Below are 20,883 nucleotides of genomic sequence, written 5' to 3'. Positions count from 1 at the left end.
TCTCAGCGATTCAGTCTGCAGGGGATGGTGCAGGACCGGGGAGTGTTTCACTCCATTGTGTATGTGGTGCCTTGAGCTGGAACCAGCTTGCCAGCAACTGCAACAAAGCACACCAGGGTCTAAGACAGCTTGTTGTTGGGCCTTGTCAAGGCCATTCTCACTCAGAGAGACACCATGTGACAAAGAAGAACTGCCCCATAGGATTTTCTAGACTAATCTTTCTAGGGGCAGATCGCTGGGTTCAAACCACCAACCTCTCAGCAGCCCAGTCTTAGCTGTTGTGCCGTCAGACTCATCTCTACAACAGGCCGTTTCCTTGCTCTTTCTCTTTTTCTTGTATGAAATACAGCATCACTTGCCTCAGCACAGCTGTCTCGGGTACCACGCTCCAGCCCAGAGAGCCTATGAACGATGCAGATGGGCTATTTGGGATGCCGTGAAGGAAGCCAAGGGTTCTAGCCCTTTCCTGTCACAGTCAGATGACGTTCCCGGGTACTGTCATCTCACAGCCTCTCCGTGTGGAGAATGGACTCTGGGAGGCCCTTCTGCTGCCACATGAGCAAAATGTGGGGGTGCCACTTCCACGTGACTTGTACCCCCTTTTCTGATGTCCACTTCTCCCGGCTCTTGTCTGCGCAAATTTGTCCCTCTGTGTTACCTAAGAATCCGTGTGTGTCTGTCTCAAAAATGTTTTCTGACCAGGGCCTTTGAAGAAGCATCATCCATGATGCTGCCCAGGGTCAGGTGCTGGCTGTGTGTGTGTGTCCGTGAACGTGATGTGTCGGGCAAGCACATGCTCACACCTTTACCCTGTGCAGCCTTCTGTGTGGTTCACTGGCTACTCCAGGGTCTTTGGTAAGGTTTCTGTTTCGAGTAATTGTGACAATGAAGGATTCCAATGCTCTTTATAAAGGCTAGAACAGAGTCCAGCTCTGATTTAAACCTGATTCTACCTTCCTACCCTGGTCTTGTTTATTGTGACCTCACTGAGTTCATGGCAGCCTTTGTCAGAGACTGGTATCCTCTATGTAAACCTTCCCCTTACAAAGGAATGCTGTGGCTCATGCCACCCTCATGTGTGTAACAGCAGAACTCTGCTTCATAGAGTTCCCAATGGCCGATTTGTTTTTCAAAAGTCCATGGCCAGGCCTTTCTTCTGAGTGCTTTTGGGTGGATTCGACCTTCCAGCCTTTTGGTTAGCAGTAATAGCCAGAAAGGTTCTTTATGTAAGAGCTCCTTCCCTTCCTTAGCCCTATCCTCCCTGGCCACCCAAGGAAAGCTCCCTACCTTCTTCCTCCAAATGGGAAAGTGGGAAGGGTCAACCTAGTCTCTTTGACTGGTTAGCAGGATGGTAAAGAAGAAATTCCAGGATCACTATAAAATAGAACTCCCCTGAAGTCTCACTCAGCTTTGAGATGGTTTATTCCTAGATGCTGAAGATTTTCAGAAAGTACCTTTAAGGAACCTCATGGCTTACTGTTGAGAATACCCATTGGCAGGTCCCTTGTCCCTCTTCACATTCAACCAAGTGATTGTTGTCATGGTAACAGCTCCGTGCCTGTAAAGGCTTTTCAAATAGTGTATAAGGGGGCCTGGGCTTCCTGAGATTGCTAGTAATTATCCGCTAAAAAAAATCTGCTCTTCATAAAGTAAGCATTTTAATGGGCCCTCATTGCATCCTTATGGGATCATTTGTGGGCTGTAGCAGCCCTGTGTCTTAACAATATTTGGTTCTTTGTTTTGCCTTCATTCCCTCCTTCCCCCTTTTGTTCTCATTCTTACATGGAAGAAGAATCCCTCTCCTATTGTCACATACGGCCTCGCACATATTAGGTGCTCACACGCTTAATTAAAAAAACTTTTTATTGTGAATTGAGAGCAGATATCAGCTTTACATTCAACAAATCAGACACTTGTTTTCATTACCATGATAGTCCCTTCCACGTACCATCAGTAAGCAATGTTTACCTCTGTTCACTTTAAGTCTTGCATTCCTCCCTCTGCCTTCCACTACCTTCATCTTCCCTCTGTCAGCCTCCCTCTTGTCACCCATGTTAACATGTGTCTACCCTCTAGCTCTTGAATAATTTTCCCTTCCTTCCCATCCCTGGTAACCATCATAGAATGTTTCGTTTATCAAGATCATGCGGTTAGTTTCACTTGGAAGGCAGGCTGATTGGCCAAGCACTGATCTACGTATTCTTGATAGATTTGCATTTAGATGTTCTTCTTCCTTAGTTAGTCTTAAGCCTTAAACCAGGGGAGCTGCCATAAACACAGCTTTGGGGGCCAGCATTCCTAGTCCCTAATTGTAATGAGTGAATGGATGGATGGATAACCCCAAAATACAGCCCCACTGCCAATGAACGGACTCTGTCTTACAGCGACCCTACTTATGGGACAGGGTTTCGGAGTCCATAAATCCTTACAGGAGCAGACAGCCTCATCCTCCTCCCGTGGAGCAGCTGGTGAGCTTAACCACCAACCTTGTGCTCAGCAGCCTGATGCTTAACCCATGGCACCACCAGGTCTCCTTTTGAATGGATAAGAACCTCTCCTTGCCCTCTCCTGAGAGTTCAGATTGAATGCTCTGTCTAAATGTTGTATCTGCTTTTTAGAATACCATCTGTTTCTTCTTTTTTTTTAAAAAAAGCTCTTTTTTGTTTTGGTTCCTTTATCTGCAGATATCTATGTTCTCTTATTCTAGACAACCCCTCTTGCCTGTCATTGGGAATTCAGGGATGGCTTGGATACTGTTTCCCCCAAGGTGCTACACATGGTCTAATGGTAAGCACAGGCCCCCAGAGCATTAAGCCCAGGACACATGATTGTTTCACCAATGCCCATAGTACCCTGGGAAGCTAGGAAGAAAGGCCTGGTGATGTACTTTAGAACGGGAGGCAAGGAAAACTGTGTGGATCACAGCGGGTTTGGTGAGCCTTCCAGGTTGAAGGGCGTTATCAGTGTGCTCACATGTACCAGTGATCATGAGGTCGACTCAGGGACAGGCACTGTTTTGTTCTGTTACACATAAGGTCACCATGAGTCAGAGCCAACACAATGACAACTAAGAGCAACAACAGCAAACAGTGGGCAGCTGGAGTGTGGGTGGAGGTGAGTACCCTTCCCCACTTCCCTGTCTTCCACCCCTCACCTCCATTCTCCCATCAACATGTGCATATGCTTTAGGGGGCCTCTAGCTGCTTCTAAATCTTCCACAAGGAAGAGGAAAAAAGCCTGCTCCAGGCCCGCTGTCGTGTACCAAAGGTTCTGTAAATGTGGCTGGGATGGAGGCAGGTGGAGGCCCAGGGAGCCCCTGTCTGCCATGCTCAGGCTTCCGCGTTTATGGGCCCAGAGCTGCAGCTCTCGTTTGTTAAAGTCTGGCTGTGGGTGGAGGCTACATGTCCTCAGCAGGACTCTGTCCCTGTGGGTCCCCAGTGTCTTCACAACACAGTGAACCATCGTGTGTCCCATGTCTCGCCTCCACATCGGGACACCTGGTCTGGCAGGGTCTCTGCATGCTGGTGGTGTTTACAGGGAGGTGGGAAGAGGCATATATGGTATGATGAAATACTAGAGTATTTGTGTTTAAACAAGGTGGTCCAGCAACATATTAGCATCACCTGGAATCTGCATTTTCGCAGGATCCCTCAGGGTTTCTGATGCACATCAAAGCTTGCAAAGTTGCAGCTCTGGTTCTCCTTTGAGAACTTCAGGCAAGGCCTGAATAGAGGGCCAAACATCCATTGTCCCTACACCCGAGGTGGACGCTGCTAGCCAACCCAGTACTCTGTTTTCTATCAAGTCCAGATTCAGCCTCAGAATAGTCAACACAATGTTCTTGGAGACTGTTACCATCTGAGCAGAGTTAACCCCGTGGCCTTTGTCTGTTGCAGATGCATCCTAAGGCAACAGGGTTGAGAACTGTCTCCCATCTTCCCTAGGACAAGGGACACTATGACCCACGAAATGAACAGCTGTGCGTAACCGGAGCAGATACAGCACAGGGATAATAAATCACACCCACCTGGTCATGGGGGGGTGGGAAATGAACTCGACTGAAGGAGACCCCGTGTGTGTCAGAGTAAAACAGCACTCATAGGATTTTAAATGACTGTGACCTTTCAGACATAGATTATCAGGTTTTTCTTCTTCTGGGTACATGTGAACTACCCCCAACCTTTTGGTTAGTAGCTGAGTGTTTAGCAGCAAGATCACCCCAAGAATAGAATGGTTAAGAGTCTTGGCTATATAATCAGCCCTGGGTGTAAATCCTGAATTCGGCTGTGTGACCTGGGACAAGCTATTTAACCTCTCTGAGCCCCTTTTCCCTCATTTGTAAATTTAGGATAATGACATACTTTATAGAGGTGTACAGGATATAATGAGATTTTTTTTTTTTTTTTTTTTTAATGAACGTAATGAGCTTGCAAGTAATCTGTTGCAAGCCTCAGTAAACGTCAGCTGTTCCTAGTAATTTGGAGAGCTGCAGGATTGCTTCCTGAGAGGTAGGAAAGTCGATACACTCTCAGAGTTCAGAGTTTTTCAAACCCATCGGTGCTGAGTTGACTCAAACTCACAGTGACTATATACGACAGCTTTACTGGGTTTCCAAGGCTGCAAGTCTTCATGGACGCAGACTGTCACACCTTTTCCCATGGAGTGGCTGCTGGTCAAACACTTAGTAGCCACTGCGCCACTATGGCTCCTCCAGGAGTGCTGGGAAATCCTTAGGCCAGCAGCCCTTGAGAGTACCTGCTCTGTGTTCCTTTCAAGGAGGTTGGTCTCCAGCAGACACAGAGCAAGAGGGGAACTCCAGGGCCTGCTCTCTGCAGTCCAGGCGTAGGGTCCTCCTTCTGCGGGAGATGGGTGCTTAGCTCTTCCTCTGTGTGGTCAGTGCCCTGCAGGCAGAGCTCTCAGTGGGAGTTCAGGGTGACAGACGTCCGGCATCTCCCAGTGGCCTCCCCCGTACTGTGTAGGACATTCCATCGGGAACCAGCGCCAGAAAACTCCCTGCCAGGATGTTGTGTGCTCCCAGTACGTGTTCCCCTTAGTGCGAGCGTGTCGGTGTTTTGTGTTGCCTTATTACCATGCTCACTTTGCTTTTAAAACAGCAACAAAGGAAGAGGAATATTGGTCTTTGTGCCTGCCAGAATCTTGGCGTTTGCTGGCCCAAAGCTGCCAGATGGTGTAGGATGGTGTGTGGTTTTGTTTCCTCTGCTTTTTTGAAAAGTTGTGAAGTGGGAGAGGCAGGGAAGTGAGATTGGCTGGGAGATTGTCGTCTGATAACAGTTGGCAGTCTGTGGGCACCACAGTCTTCCAGAAACGTGCCACTGACCCTACCTGGCATGTGCTGAGCACACGGTATTAGCTGCCCCGTAAACACCAGCTGGGTGTTCCACGGCAGCCTCTTCTGTAGACAGTTGCCGAATGAAACCGTTTGGAACAGGAAGCTCAGCATGCGTTTCTCTTCCTTGAAGACCGAAGCTGGCTGTTAGGATGACCATTGTAACAAAAAGGAAGTTGTGCTTCCTTTGGTGGGGACTCTAACGGTTTATTTTTGAACATCTTTTAAGTGTTTTTCACTTTTGTTCTAAGGAAAACAGTGAAGACAAAGGAATCTGTCATTCTTTGTATGGTACTATTCATATTTCTCATCCATTAAAAAACAACAGTTGACTAAATTCCAGCTCATGACGACTCTGTCCACCTGTGTCACAGTAGAACTGGGCTCAACAGGACTTTCGGGGGTCAGTTTTTAAAAGTAGATGGCCAGGCTTTTCTTTTGAGGCACCGCTGGGTGGACTTGAACCTCTAACCTTCTGGTTCACTGCCGTGCGTGTTGACTATGTGTACCACTCTCTCATTGGTTCATTCCTTGAAATCAAGGTATGTGTTTCGGTGATCTTGATCCCGCATAGGAAAAATTTGCATAGCTCTGAAACCAGGAATCTGACATTGTTCAGTGATTTGAGCTTAACCATCCCTAGTGAGTGGTAACTGAAGTACCAGGAACTGGATGTCTCCTTTCCCGCTCGCTCCCTTCCCTGTGGCTGAGCAGATGATGCCACCTTCTGCCAGTTGTCCATCGCTTCGTGCTCAAGGATAAAAATAAAATGCTGATAAAGCCAGAAAAAAGCCCATCATTTGTTAATTTGATGTTTGTAACATCCTGAGCACCTTCTTTGACCTTTCATGAGCGCCACAGTCCCCTGAAAGGAGCCAGCTAACTCACAAGAAGCTCAGGTGAGAATGAGAGACACCACCTCAAGGTGGCCCTCCCTAACATACCTTCTGCTGAAAGATAAGGGTGTGATTCCCAACAGCCAGGAACTGCCGGCTGGTTCCTTTCTGAGTTCTCTAAGGTGGCTCCTTCCAGCTCTGAGGCCACCGTTGAAAACCCACCGTTCCCAGTTCAGGAGTAGAGATGCTGTGTCCGTGGGGTTGGAGGGGAGTGTTGTCACCATTCTGCCCACACAGTAACGAGACCATGTCCTATAGCTGTGTGTCCTTTCTCCTCGCCAGCATCAGGACACCATAAGATCATTTCTCTTAAAGGGAAGAGGGATCATCTGGTCAAACTGGTAGCCAGTGGGAGCCCACAGTATAAAGGCATGCCCGGCTTTATCTTAGGGTTGCAGCTGTCCTGTCAAAGGTCTTGTGTGCTGTCCTTACTTCTTGTTAGAATTCAGATTCACAATCAGATGCCATTAAAAAAAATTTTTTATTGTGGTAAAATATACATAACAAAACCATTTTTATGTACACAATTCAGTGACATTAATCATACACCCCATGTTGTACAACCATCTCCGGTAATGCATTTCCCGAGGTTCTCATCACCCCATGTTGTACAACCATCTCCAGTAATGCATTTCCCGAGGTTCTCATACACCCGATGTTGTACAACCATCTCCGGTAATGCATTTCCCGAGGTTCTCATCACCCTTACGGAAAACAGCACCCCTTGAACAATATTCCTCCCCGCCTCCCTTCCTCATGCCCCTCCCTGGTAACCATGTTGAACTCAGGCATCAGAGTTCTTAATATCCTGAGCACCTCTTTTGGATGTTTCATAAAAATGGAATCAGACAATATTTGTCCTTTTGTGTCTGACTTCATTCACTTATTTCAGCATCGTGTTTTCAGAATCTGTCCAGATGTGTACACACCAGTTGTATGGACTGTCCCGAAGGAATTACATGTTTTATGAAACTCTGAAAGATGAGTGAAAAACTGAAGAATGGTATTTTCAAGCAGTCATCTCATATGCATGTGAAAGCTGGGCAGAGAATAAGGAAGACCACAGAAGAGTTGATGCATTTGAATTATGATGTTGGCAAAGAATATTAAAAGTACTGTGGACTTCCAGAAGGACAAGCAAATCTGTCTTGGAAGAAGTTTAGCCGGAATGCTCCTTAGAAGCCAGAATGGGAAGATTTTGTCTCTCATACTTTGGACATAGTGTCAGGAGGGTCCAGTCCCTGGAGAAAGACATCATACTTGGAAAATTGGAGGGTCAGTGAAAAAGAGGAAGACCCCCAGCAAGATGGATTGGCACAGTGGCAGCAGCAATGGGCTCAAACATAACAACCAACTGTGAGGATGGCGCTGGACTGGGCAGTGTTTCATTCTACTGCATGTGAGGTCACTATGAGTTAGAACCAACTCCACTGCACTTACCAACACCACCACATAATAAGCAAATTGCTTTTTTTATTTTTTAAAAATGCCATCAAATAAAATGTGGATGAAGTCATCATCAAAGACTGGAGAAACATGTTAAGAGTGCCCTTTCTCTTTATGACTGACTAATAGTCCATTGTATGTAGGTACCATCGTTTGTTTCACCATCTACCTGGTGATGGATGCTGCTTGGTCCCACCTCTGGACTCTGAGATGCCTTCTTGAAGCAGTCTCAATCTCCCTTTCAAAGACTGTGTGCCCCATCATTGAAAGCATAACATAAAAGCATTCCCAGACATGCTGACAAGATTTGCCAGGGCGTGTAACCACCAGTGTCCCCTTGCAGCTCTGCAGAGCTGCGTGAGCTATGTTGAGTGTGGAGCTCAGGCATCCCCCCGGGTGACAGATGGTGGGCCCAGCCAGAGCGCAGCTGACGCCCGCTGAGGCAGCTTCTGTGACCCTGAGCCTGGCACCCTTCCAGTCAGCGCCAAGGTGAAAAGACACCTGACAATACCCTGACTTCTGGGCCCTCTGAGCGCAGGGGCTCGGGAGGAAGACAGGAGAGAGGCTGTTTCCTCCTGTATTGAAGTGGGAATATTACCCCCTCGGTCAGAAGTGGTCCTGAGCACTTCATGCTGAGGGCTGGATTGACTAGGAAACTTAACTTTTCATTTGTTTCGGACTGCGATTAAAAAACACAACAACAGCACAGCCCTAGGGCCATGGCACCACTGATGGCTCTGTGGTCAACAGCCATGTTGGGATGGAATTGTGTCCTCCTAAAACCTGTGTGTTGGAATCCTGACCCCCTGGAAAGCAGTAACATTTGGAACAGGGCTTCTTGTCAGAGCATGTCAGTGCGGGGTGCGTCTTAAACCTAATGACCTGTGCAGATAGAGTCTGGGCAGGTGAGGCATAGCAACAGGCAAACACACATGGAGGAAACATGGCGGTCTCCAAGAAACACCAAGATGAACGCCAGAGACGCCGAGACCAACGTCTCCCCCAGAGGGAACAGAGAGAGCCTTGCCCTTCAGTCTGTGCCCTCAGTTTGGACAGCTAACCTAAACTGTGAGAGAGGACATTTCCGTTTATTCGTGCCACCCATTTGTCATAGTTCTGGTATGCAGCGCCAGACCACAGACGTCCAGACAGATAGCTGCCCGTTGAGTTTGAAGGGGGCTCGGTGGTTGGCCATGAAACTCTGGGTGCCACCGCTTTGAGTCCCGTCACGGATAGGACCCACAGAGCTCCCCAGACAGGCCTCTGGACTGCTCCTGCTCGTTCCCTGTTATTCCGAGATGTTGGGCTAGAGAAACAATTGCAATTTTCATAGAAGCCATACTCTTTGCTCTTCTCTTGCCTTCCGTGTCCTCATTAGGCAGCTCCTTGGAGAAGGTGATATTAGATGGTGGAGACGTGAGGGTTGTATTACAAGGTGGCCAGCGCACCGTAGGAGCAGACACAGTGGCCCCGGCTGCAGTACTTACCCCAGCCGGCCGGGCCCTCCTGCAGGACCTGACTGATGGCTCACCTTGACTGATCTGCTGTTTTAACCCCTGCTCCTTATTTTCTCTGTAAAATATGCCAACCCAGTGGCTTCTGTCTGTTCCCCTTCCCAATGAGTAAGCTGTTCTCTGTTATGCCCCTGCTTCACCACCTCCAGACATGTAGAGTCCGCTGCGTGTGCTCCCAAACCTGTATGCACCACTTATATGGACCATCCATCAGTGAGTCGGTTAGTTATGACCTCTGGACACCTTGGAGAGACGACTGTAAAACATGGGGATTTGTTGCTTCTACAAAATAAGCGGCATGTTTAGAAAGATGGGATACATGCAAGTAAATTTCAAAATAAAGAGACCACCGTCAAATGAGATGTCATGGGGAGACTGTAAGAGGTTAGGGACAACAGTGTAAACTAAACATCTAAGATTCATGGATTCCTTCACAGGAAGCTCAAACTGGAAATCAGAAACAATGCGAACCTAAAGGTCAGTGGTTCGAAACTACCAGCTGCTTCCCGGGAGAAAGATGAGGCTTTCTACTCCCGTAAGGATTTACACCCTCGGAAACCCTGTACAGGGTCGCTATGGGTCGGAACCGACTCGACGGCACACAACAACAACAACAACAACATGCAACAAAGGGAGGGGCCAGTCACTGGAGAAGGATATCATCTTTGTTAGGGTGGAGGGTCAAAGAAAAAGAGGAAGACCCCCAGTGAGATGGATTGGCAAAGTGGCAACAACTGTGAGGTTGGCCCTGGACCGGGCAGCGTTTCGTTCTGTTATGCATAGGGTCCCTATGAATCGGTACCAGCTTGATGGCACCTAACAACAACAACTTGCAACAAAGGGAACACAATGCACCCGTTGGCTTACCCAGGCCTTGGAGTACCACTGTCAGCACACTGATCTTTCTCCTGAGGAGCCGCTGGTGGATTTGAACTGCTGAACTGCGGTTAGCAGTCCTGCCTTTATCCTACAGCACTAGCAGAGCTCCTTGAATAGAATTTATTTTTGTAGTTAAGTATCATCAATTTGGTTCCAATTCATAGTGACCCTGTATATGTATATAGGGTTTCCAAGGAGCAGCTGGTGAGTTTGAACCGCCAACCTTGTGGTTCAAACTACCTTGCGGTTCAGTACTTATCCTCCAGCACCACACCAGAACTCCTGGATAGACTATGTTGTTGTTGTTGTGAAGTGCCTTGGAGTCAATTCTGACCCATTGCAACCCTATATAGAGTTTCCAAGGTGCAACTAGTGTGTGTGAACCGCCGACCTTGCAATTCAAACAGCTTTGCAGTCTGGCACATTAACCCACAATGCGAGATATTCGCTGTGAAACCAAAAAGTTAAAGACTGCCTCTACTGACATTCTCACTTAACTGTTGTGGTCTAGAGCGGACCCTGCAATATGCCTGTATATGTGTAACCGAGGGTGTTCAACTGAGGATGGTTTTGCCCCACAGAGGGTGTTCAGCAATTATCTGGATGCGTTTTGAGTTGTCACAACTGGAGATGGAGATGGGGAAGCACTTTTGACATCTAATGGTAGCAGTTAAGGACGCTGCTAAATTTCCTACCCAGGACAGCCCCCACAGCAAAGAATAACCCAGCCTGAATGTCTCCAGTGCCCAGGTTGAGAGCCCGGGTTCCTTGGTTCCTCTGCCGAGATCTCAGAGAATCGTCTCCTGAGTCTCATTAGCCTTCCCACACCACAGTCCCTGAGAGGGAGGGGCAGCTGAGAGGGATAGGGACTTCACTGTAGCAGGCGCTCCAGCCAAAGCATTTCTAAATCTTACTTCCTCCCCACCCTGCTGCGGAAGCTGGGCCTGACAGAAAGGCTTTTCAGTCCTCGATTGCCACCTGCCCGCACTAGGCACCCATTAGTCCCCTGCTGTGTGGAGAGGGGGGGGAGCCGTCTGCAAAGGAGGCAGCTTGCAGGGACAGGACAATGCCACTTGATGATGGAGGCCACCGTCTGTCCCTCACAGCAGAGCCACTGTGGCAAGTGGCAGGGCGAAGGGTTAGCCACCTCAGGCTTGTGAAGGGAAGGGAGAGAGGTTCAGTGGCTTTGCTTTCCTTCCTTCGTAGATCCTCCCTGTGCCCTAAATACACATGAACAATTTGTTAGATTTGTGACATTAATATGGACCTTTGTCATCAGTTAGGAATACTTTCAGCTCATAGTGGAAAAGGGCCTTTTGGAACCAGCAAAAGCAGGGCTTGCATCTTCTTTCTACCACCTACTGGCTGGTGACCCTCGATGAGGTGGTTAATCCTCCTGAGCTTCAGTTTCTTCATCTGTAAAATGGGCACAAGGATGCATACCTCATAGGGTTTGCTGCAACAGTTGAGTCCTTGACACCATTTTATAGGTCTCCCCCAACCATTCTGTGTTCCCCTTGAGGACTAGGACCTTTGTCTTCTTCTGAACTCCAGAACTGTAAGATAATACATTTGTGCTGTTTTAAGCCAGTAAGTGGAGTCCTGGTGTGGCGCTGTGGGTTAATGTCCCAGACTGCAAAGGTTGGAGGTTCAGACCCACCCAGTGGGGCCAGGTGCTCCGCTTCTATAAAGATTGTTGTTGTTGTTGTATACTATCAAGTTGGTTCCGACTCATAACAACCCTGTACAGTTTCCATTGTTGTTGTTGTTAAGTGCCGTCGAGTCGATTCTGACCCATAGCGACCTTGTATACAGTTTCCATTGTTGTTGTTGTTAAGTGCCATCGATTCTGACCCATAGCGACCCTGTATAGAGTTTCCAACACAGCCAAGCAAACCCTACAAGGCAGTCTTACACTGTAACATAAAGGGTCGCCATGGGCCAGAATCTATGACCACTGGTTTTGGATTTGATTTTTGGTTGTCATTCCCAAGGTGCAGAATGTGCCTCACCCAGCCATCTGAATCCACAACTAAGCACATTCTCAAAATAAAGTTCTTGACAAACCAAACTTCCCCGAAAATGATTCAAACCCGCTGATTGCTTCCTTTTTAGTGTAGGTTTTAGCAAGATTCAGAGCTGGACTGTTTACGTGGTAGCCCGTGCTGCCGAGATTAGCAGTGCTAATGGGCGTGTCTTATGTTAGGTGTCCCAGGGCATGTCACCTGCCTGCCCCCTGCCCTTGCTCCTGTCCTACAGAGTCACTGTGGTTGAAGCTGTTGATTCTGTCTCCTTTCTCGGGCATCCTAGTCCTCGGAGGCACAGGAGTGGACGCATGTGCTCTTCTATCGTTCACTGTTTCTGGGAAGACTTGGGCTTTTCCGGGGATTACAAACGGTCTGTGGGGATCTATGGGAAACATCTGGGAGGGTGGCAGAGCACAGGATTGAGGTTGGGAGCAGACCCTTCATGGAATCATTTTGCACCTTTTTACTGTATCTTGGAGAAACTGAGACATCCGAAGACATTGGAGCCCACTCTCCATCACTTAGTTCTCTGCTCAGCAAAGATGGACCTGTACCTGAGATACTCACTTAACAGTTCTGAGCTTAAGAATCAAAATTACGTAACTTAGCCCTAGTCACAGAGTGTAGATGAATGAGCTTCAGCATGGAGTTCTAGGTTCTGGTCTCTGCCTCTTCTCATCTCCCTTTGTGCATAGATTCTGTAGGAGGATAGCAAACTGGTTCATGATACAGAGCCTAGGTTTGATCTCACTTACCAGCGCTGTGTTGTTAATGACCATTAAGTCATCCTCAACTCGTGGCATCCCCATGCACAATGAAAGGACATGCTGACCAGTCTCCTGATGAGTTGTGGATTGGACCACTGAAATCCATAGGGTTTTCATTGTCTTAAGTTTCAGAAGTAAATCTCCATGCCTTTCTGTCTAGTGTATCTTAGTCTATAAGCTCTGCTGAAACCTTTTCAGTATCCTAGCAACACACAAGCCTCCACTGTCAGGTGGGCAGTGGTGCATTGACTGAGAATTGAACCCTGGTCCTCCAAATGTGAGGCAAGGATTCTGCCACTGAACCATGGGCGCCTTTGCTAGTGTAGCCTGTGCACAATTACTTGATACACATTTCCTGTCTGTAATCAAACTCCTCTGCTGTGGCTCAGTTTTCACCCTAACAATAGACACATCTGTAAGAGGAACAATAGCACTAGTGGGGTACACCTCCGAATCACCTGCTGTTTGAGATCAGAAGCACAGCATTTACCCAAGGAGAGTTTGGAGGAGTTAGGAGCGAAGGAAGCCCTGAGAAACAGGAAATACAGGGAGAACGAGGGCCAGGTGATGTGTATGAAATTGGTGAATGAAAAACTCATGATTGGCTGTGTAAACCTTCACCTAAGTCATAATAAAAAATTGTTTTCAAAGCCAGGGAGTGGAAGGGAATGGGAATAGTCTAATATTACCTGCCTCTGGGGGTGCTGTGAGGATCACATGAGTTAATATGTGTTGTTGTGAGTTACCAATTTGATTTGGACTCATGGAGATCCTGTGTGTGCAGAGTTGAACTTCTCCACAGGGTTTTCAAGGCTGTGAGTCTTTTGGACGTAGATTGCCAGACCTGACTTCTGAGGTACTTGTGCATGGTTTCAAACTGCCAATCTTTTGGCTAGTAGTTGAGCACTTACCTGTACCTCCCAGGGATCTGCTAATATATGAAGGGTATTTATACCAGTACCTCACCTTCCTACAACCTTCAACATGACTCTCCAGCATTTTAAATGCCTGTGTGCAGACTGCTGGCCCATTGTGTGGTCATACTCAACAATTTATTTAATTAGTTCACTCTTAAGAGATTTTGTGTCCAGATTTTACTGACTCTTCATAGGTCAGAATTTGTTCTTATCCTAGTCCAGGGGGTAGATGTTTTTAAGACTTTCTGGAAACCCGTTACCACTGAGTCAATTCCAACCCTGAGTAGCAGAGAGTAGAACTCCCCCGTAGGGTTTCCAAGGCTGCACAGCTGTAAAGAAGCAAGCTATAACATTTTTCTGCTGTGGAGCGGTAAGTGGGTTCAAACAACTGACATTGCTTGTAGCAGCCAAGTGCTTTAACCATTACATCAATCACCGAGGCTTTGAAAGCAGAGGGGAAATTTTCTTGAGAGATGCTACCAAATATTCATTCTTACTGAACAGAAGTGCCAGTTTACACTTACACCAGCTGTGAATGAGTGTGCCAGTTTCCTTGTGTGGCCAGGTTATTAACTTTTAATCAAATAAAGGCCCAGAAAAAGTAGGATATATTTCTCTGGGGATAAAGTGTTCTTCATCCTTGCTTACAAGCAGTAAAAGCTTAGAAAACCCTGAGAGAGGCTAGGCAGTTAGTCCTTCTTGGGGAAACAGCGCCACCTGCTGGTAGAGCAGTGTGAACCACCATATATGGAGCTGCTGAGCTGGTCAGTTTCCCCAGTCCCTAAGAGAGTGGGTGCAGGTGCTAGGAGCCAGAGGACAGTATTTTAAAGAGACTTCTGGAAAGTCAGCCTCAGGTACCATCTAGTTCTTGCCCGTGTTCTCTTAGAGCAGCTGATCTCTATAGGGGGTGAGTTTGCTCCCTGTTAAGTGCTGTTGAGTTGTTCAACCCATAGCGTCCCTGTATAGGTTGCTATGGGTTGGACAGGGAGCAGCTGGTGAGCTTGAACCACCAACCTTGCAGTTCAAACGACTTTGCTGTCTGATGCATTAGCCCACAGTGCCAGACCAGGACTCTTGAGTTTGCCCCCAAGGAAACACTTAATCTGGGGGCCTGGATGGTGTAAGCAATTAATGATTCAGCTGATCCAGTCAGTTCTAACTCAAAGTGACCGTACAGAACAGAGTAGAACTTCTTAGACTTTCTGAGACTGCCAGTCTTCATAGTAGCAGACAGCTTCATCTTTCTCCCACAGAGCGGCTGGTGGATCTGAACTCCCAACCTTGAGGTTAAACTGCCCAACTCATAACCCACTGGGATACCAGGGAGGCTGATACACGATCTATATCACTGTTGTTTTTTCTTACTGTGATTGTTCTGGAAACCTGTTAGTTTTGCAGAATACAATGCAAACATAGTGAAATGGCAAATCAGCATTTCTGGAAAGAGGACAGAGAAGAAAATAACGACCCATGATAGTGTCCCATTGCTGAGAACGAGGGTGTTTTTTTCTGTTGACATGACTTGGTTTGACCTGTCACAGACTCCTGTGGCTTCCCCAAGAAGGTCTTGCTTGTTAAAACATAATGCTTCTGATTGGACACTTCCCCCTGATTTCACAAGCTCCTGTGTTTTCGTAACATTTATCATAGTGCCTGACCTCCCAGCATTCAGGGCAGAATTACCATCTGGGGTTACAGTGTGCGGTACCCACCCCAACCTCCACGCCCAAGTGAATGCTGATTAAAGCATTGTTTCCAAGAGGGGGAAGGAAGAGAGACTTCTAGAATCATCTCAGCAAAGGGTGTGCTGCAGGGGAAAATATGACAAGAATTCCGGGAGAGTCAGACATAGTACAGCTGACTTCAACCATTTGCTGAGCAGGACCTTTACTCACTGGTGTTACCCAAATTCATCAAAAAAATACATGGTTATTTCATTACCTTTGTTTTCCTGTTCTCTGAATTACTTGTAGTCTAGGACTTGAATCACTGAAATAACTAGATAACATGGTCTAATTGGCTGTTCTAAATCATGTTAAGAGGATTACATTGCCAGAAGTGAAGGGAGAAATATCTACAGCTTTTCTCTGAATATCAGATATTATTTTGATCAAACTTAGGGCTCATTATTAGTAGGTTTTTAGATCCGTATCTGGACCAGAGTCTACATTTATTAAAAATCCAATAGAACAGAAATACCAGAGTATCATACTATAGGACTCCTGGTATGGTGCTGTACGGTTAAGCACTGGAATGCTAACTGTAAGGTTTACAGTTCAAATCCACCAGTTGCTCCTTGGAACCCCTACACAGGGTTGCTATGAGTCGGAACCAACTCGACAGCACTTAACAACAATATCATGTAGTAAGGTAATTTTAATTCTGGTGATATGTTATTAATTGAGTGCTGCCGAGTTTGTCCTAACCCACAACAACCCTGTCTAGGGTTTCTGAGGAACACCTGGTGAGTTTGAACTGCTGACCTTGAGGTTCAAACTGACCTTGCGGTCCAGTACTTATCATGTAGCACCACACCAATTCTCCTAATGATATATGTTGTTGTTAAGTGCCTTAGAGTCGGATTCTGACCCATAGCGAGCTGTATAGGGTTTTCGAGGAGCAGCTGGTGAGCTTGAACCGCCGACCTTGCAGTTCAAGCTGACTTTGCATTCCAACACTTTAACCCACAGCGCCACACAAGGACTTCAAATAGTGGAATCCTAACCAGTAGACCATCAGGGAGCATTAGAATACTTGTTACTGCTGCTGCTGAGTCCCATTGAGTCGGTTCCGACTCATAGTGACCCTGTATAGGGTTTCTGAGGAGTGACGGGTGAGTTTGAACTGCTGACCCACCAGGACTCCTGTGACAGTCACCATGTAAATTCAATGCCCTTGAGCCAGTTCTGACTCATAATGATCCTGAAAAACAGAGTAGAGCTTTTCCTTAGGGTTTCTGAAATTGTCAGTCTTTATGGGAGTAGACGCCTTCCTCGTTCTCCCATGGAGCACCTAGTAGGTTTGAACTACCGACCTTGTGGTTAGCAGCCCAGTGCTTAGCCATCAGGACTCCTGTCACCTGATGTGTTATTGTTTAGTGTCATCTAGTCAGTTCCTGCTCATAGTGAACCTGTGTAGGGTTTCCGAGAAGTAGCTGGTAGATTTTAACTGCAGGTCTTGTGGTTCACAGTCCAGTGCTGGCCCACAGCGCCACCCCAGGAGTTTCATCACCATATATAGATGTGTATTTATATGTATATGTGTGGGGAGCATGGCGGCTCTGTAGGATAATCACTGGACTTTGAACTACAGAGTCAGTGGTTCGAGTCCACCAGCCACTCTGTGGGAGAAAGATGAGGCTTTCTGCTCCTGCAAAGATTGACAGCCTTGGAAACCATGTAAAGGGTTGCGAGGAATCAGAGCCAATTTGAGGGCACTTAACAACAAGTGTGTATAATGGTAAACATCTATGTGTGGGTTTAAATGTAAGTGTATCAGCTAGACACGTATTTTGAGTGCTAATACAAATACCTGTTTTGTCCTAAGTGCATGGTTGGGAGTTTGAATGCTGCTGGCTGAGGTTTTTCAGCACGGTGAGCGCCTCCATTCTCCGTGAATGCGGCTCGTCCCTCAGCCTTGCTTCTCTTGCTTTTTCAGGCGGCACCCGGGAGATCGGATCAGCCCTGACCAGGATGTGCATGAGGCATAGAAGCATTGAAGCCAAGCTGAGGCAGTTTTCCAGGTGAGGAGTTCTGACGCCACACGGCAAACAAAATGTGGCATAAATCGCCATAACCTCTAAAATCCCAAAGTCTCCTCCTTGACTCTGGTCAGTCATTGTACATCACGAGGGACACAGTGAGTCCCGAGGTGGGGCCTGTGCTCTGGACTGTGTGTCCCCCTCACCTGTGGTGGGGGTGAGGCACTGAGACCTCCTGGGAAGACAGCCGTAGTGTTAAAGGTGAGACGGGCCACTCTACCCTGCCCCACTCTCCAACCCCCTCAGTGCTTCCTCATCCTGAAGTGGGGCAGAGCGCAATTCATAAAGCCAGCTTCCTGTCTGGATTTCACGTGACCAGGGTGGGTAGAAATGGCTGACACAGGGATTTGGGGTCATCAGTGGTCAGATGAAAACGGACATCAGTTTCTGTGCAGATGAGCATAATTTTGCATTTGTGCACAGTCTGCTTTATGCATAGTAAGTTGTGTAAGTGCTGGCCGAAGTGAAAATCCCCTGGCCATCTTCTCAGCAGGGCCACCGCGGTGGGCAGTGGGGCATGGTGGGAATCCTGCGTTCGAATCCTGACCTTATTACTGGTGGCTCAGATGGTTACTCACTCAGCCAAAAGGTTGGCAGTTCTAAGCCATCCAACAGCTCCATGGGGGAAAAACCCCCGTGATCAGCTCGTGTAAACGTTGTTGTTGTTAAGGTGCTGTTGAGTCAGTTCTAAGTCATAGCAACCTTACGTACAACAGAACAGAACACTGCCCGGCCCTGCATCAACCTCCAGACTCAGTGCTATGTTTCAGTCTGTTGTTGCATTGTGTCAGTCCATCTCGTTGAGGGTTGTCCTCTTTTCCCTGACAGCCTAGAAAATTCTACAGGCAATTGTACTCTGTTACATGGATTCAGTAGCGCCCAACAACAACTATCTTGAGCTAAGACCTTGTAAAATGGGAACAGCAATCCCTACTCTGAGGCTTTTTAGAAAGATTTCTAAAGTTTTCACAGAGCACCGGGGTGGTGGGCAATAAGAAATTGGTTTCCTTTGGGTTTGTAAAGTTCTCTGCAGCTTACAGGTGGCTTCATAATATGTTACCCCGTTTATTTTCATGCCAGCTCTGTGGCATCTCACGCTACGTTTATGACGACCCATTACCATCAAGTCGACTCCAACTCTTAGCAGCCCTGTAGGACAGAGGAAAACTGCTGCTTAGGGTTTCCAAGACTGCCCATCTTTATGGGAGCAGACAGCCTTCCTCTCTTTCTCCTGCAGAGCAGCTGGTGGGTTTGAACCACCACCTTTGCAGTTAGCAGCCCAACGTGGCACCCACCGTACCATCATGGTTTCTTGTTCTGCACATTAGCAGTGTTTAGTTCTATGATGAGGAGACCGACCCTCTAGTTTAATAACCATTGTTTGCTGAGCACCTAGTATGTGCCGGGCACTGTTTTCAGTGTATGGAGTTCAGCAGTTCCCTGCCCTCAGGGAGCTTATGCGCTGTATAAATCTGCTCTCGTGTCAGGCAGGCATGAGTGATGTGGGAGAAACACAGGGAGTCAGGGTGGATAGGGCTGTGGGGCTCAGGTGGTCCAGAAAGGAAACATCTGAGACCGGAAACAAGTAAGGGAGTGATGATGTCAATGGAGGAATAAAGTGGGAGAGAAGTGAAGGCCCTAACAAGAACAGCAGGAAAATCATGCCAAGAACATGAAGGTTTTCTGGGGACCCAAGTGCAGATGGTGAACACATTTGGCTGCTAACCAAAAGGCTAGTGGTTCAAATCCACCCAGAAGTGCCTTGGAAGAAAGGCCTGGTGATCTGTTTCCTAACCCCCACCCACCCAACCTCCCCTTTGAAACACCTGAAGCATGGCTCTGCTCTGATACCCATGGAGTCGTCACTGGTCGGAGGTATCTCGACAGCTGGTTTATTCAGGATCAAGAGAGAACCTGAGCCCTGCTGAGAAATGACTGGATAATAGAAGAAATTAAACGTGAATTCACAAAGTTCCTGGAAACAAATGAGAATGAAAACACAACGTACCGAAATCTGTGGGACATGGCAAAAGCGGTGCTGAGAGGACAGTTTATTGCAATAAATGCACATATCCAAAAAGAAGAAAGAACCAAAATTAACACATTAACACAGCACCTCCAACAATTAGAAACAGATCAACAGAGGGAACCTACAGCCTCCAAAAGAAAAGAAATAATAAAGATAAGAGCAGAAATCAATGAGATGGAAAACAGAAAGCTATAGAAAGAATCAACAGGACAAGAAGCTGGTTCTTTGAAAGGATTAATAAAATTGACAAACCACCAGCAAACCTAACAAAAGAAAAAAGGGAGAAGATACAAATAACTTGCGTTAGAAACCACATGGGTGATGTCACAATGGAACCAAAGGAAATCAAAAGGATAATAACAGAATACTATAAAGAGTTTTACTCCAACAAATTCAAAAACTTAGAAGAGATGGATAAATTTTGAGAAAAACACAACCTACCTAAACTCACACAGAGTAAAGCAGAAGACTTGAAAAGACCCATAACAAAAGAAGAAATTGATCAGGTCATCAAAAAAATCCCAACCAAAAGAAGTCCAGGTCCACATGGTTTTATGAGTGAGTTCTACTGAACGTTCAGGGAGGAGCTGTCACCAATTCTACTCACATTATTCCAGAATATAGAGGAGGATGGAAAACTTCCTAATACTTTTTTATGAAGCAAGCATTACCCTCATACCAAAACCAGTGAGAGGGATGTTACTAAGAAAGAAAATTATAGATGAATATTCCTCATGAACATAGATGCAAAAATTCTCAACAAAATCCTAGTCAACAGAATCTAGCAGCACATCAAAAAAATAATACATCATGACCAAGTAGGATTCATATCAGGGATGCAAGGATGGTTCAACATTAGAAAAACAATCAGTGTGATCCACCATATAAATAAGAAAAAAGAGAAGAACCACATGATCATGTATCAATTGATGCAGAAAAGGCATTTAACAAAATCCAGCATCCATTCCTGATAAAAACATTCAACAAAGTAGGAATTGAAGGGAAATTCCGCAACATAATTAAGAGCATATATACAAAAACAACAGCCTACATTACTCTCAATGGCGAGAAACTGAAAGCCTTCCCTCTGCGAATAGGAGCTAGACAAGGATGCCCTTTGTCACTACTCCTATTCAATATTGTTTTGGAAGTCTTAGCCAGACCTGTACGGCAATATAGGGAAATTAAATGCATCCAAATTGGCAAAGAGGAAGTAAAACTCTCTATTTGCAGACGATATGGTCCTATACATAGAAAACCCCAAAGACTCGGTAAAAAAGATATTAGACCTTATTGAAAGA

The 20,883-nt window shown here is 46.7% G+C and overlaps 1 protein-coding gene across 3 annotated transcripts in view; it reads left to right on the top strand.

The window, feature by feature from the left end:
• MTSS1 (metastasis suppressor 1) overlaps positions 1-20,883 on the top strand; it is a 223,775-nt gene that overhangs the window by 154,383 nt on the left and 48,509 nt on the right. For all 3 annotated transcript variants that reach the window (XM_006830700.1, XM_006830698.1, XM_006830699.1), the window contains exon 4: positions 17,451-17,535. In XM_006830700.1, the coding sequence (XP_006830763.1) occupies positions 17,451-17,535 (85 nt within the window). The remainder of the gene's footprint in view (positions 1-17,450; positions 17,536-20,883) is intronic.

Source organism: Chrysochloris asiatica, unplaced genomic scaffold (assembly GCF_000296735.1).
Source record: "Chrysochloris asiatica unplaced genomic scaffold, ChrAsi1.0 scaffold00001, whole genome shotgun sequence".
In the NCBI taxonomy this organism is placed as follows: domain Eukaryota; kingdom Metazoa; phylum Chordata; class Mammalia; order Afrosoricida; family Chrysochloridae; genus Chrysochloris; species Chrysochloris asiatica.
Note: the sequence above shows the minus strand (reverse complement) of the source record. Positions and strands in the feature narration are given on the sequence as shown.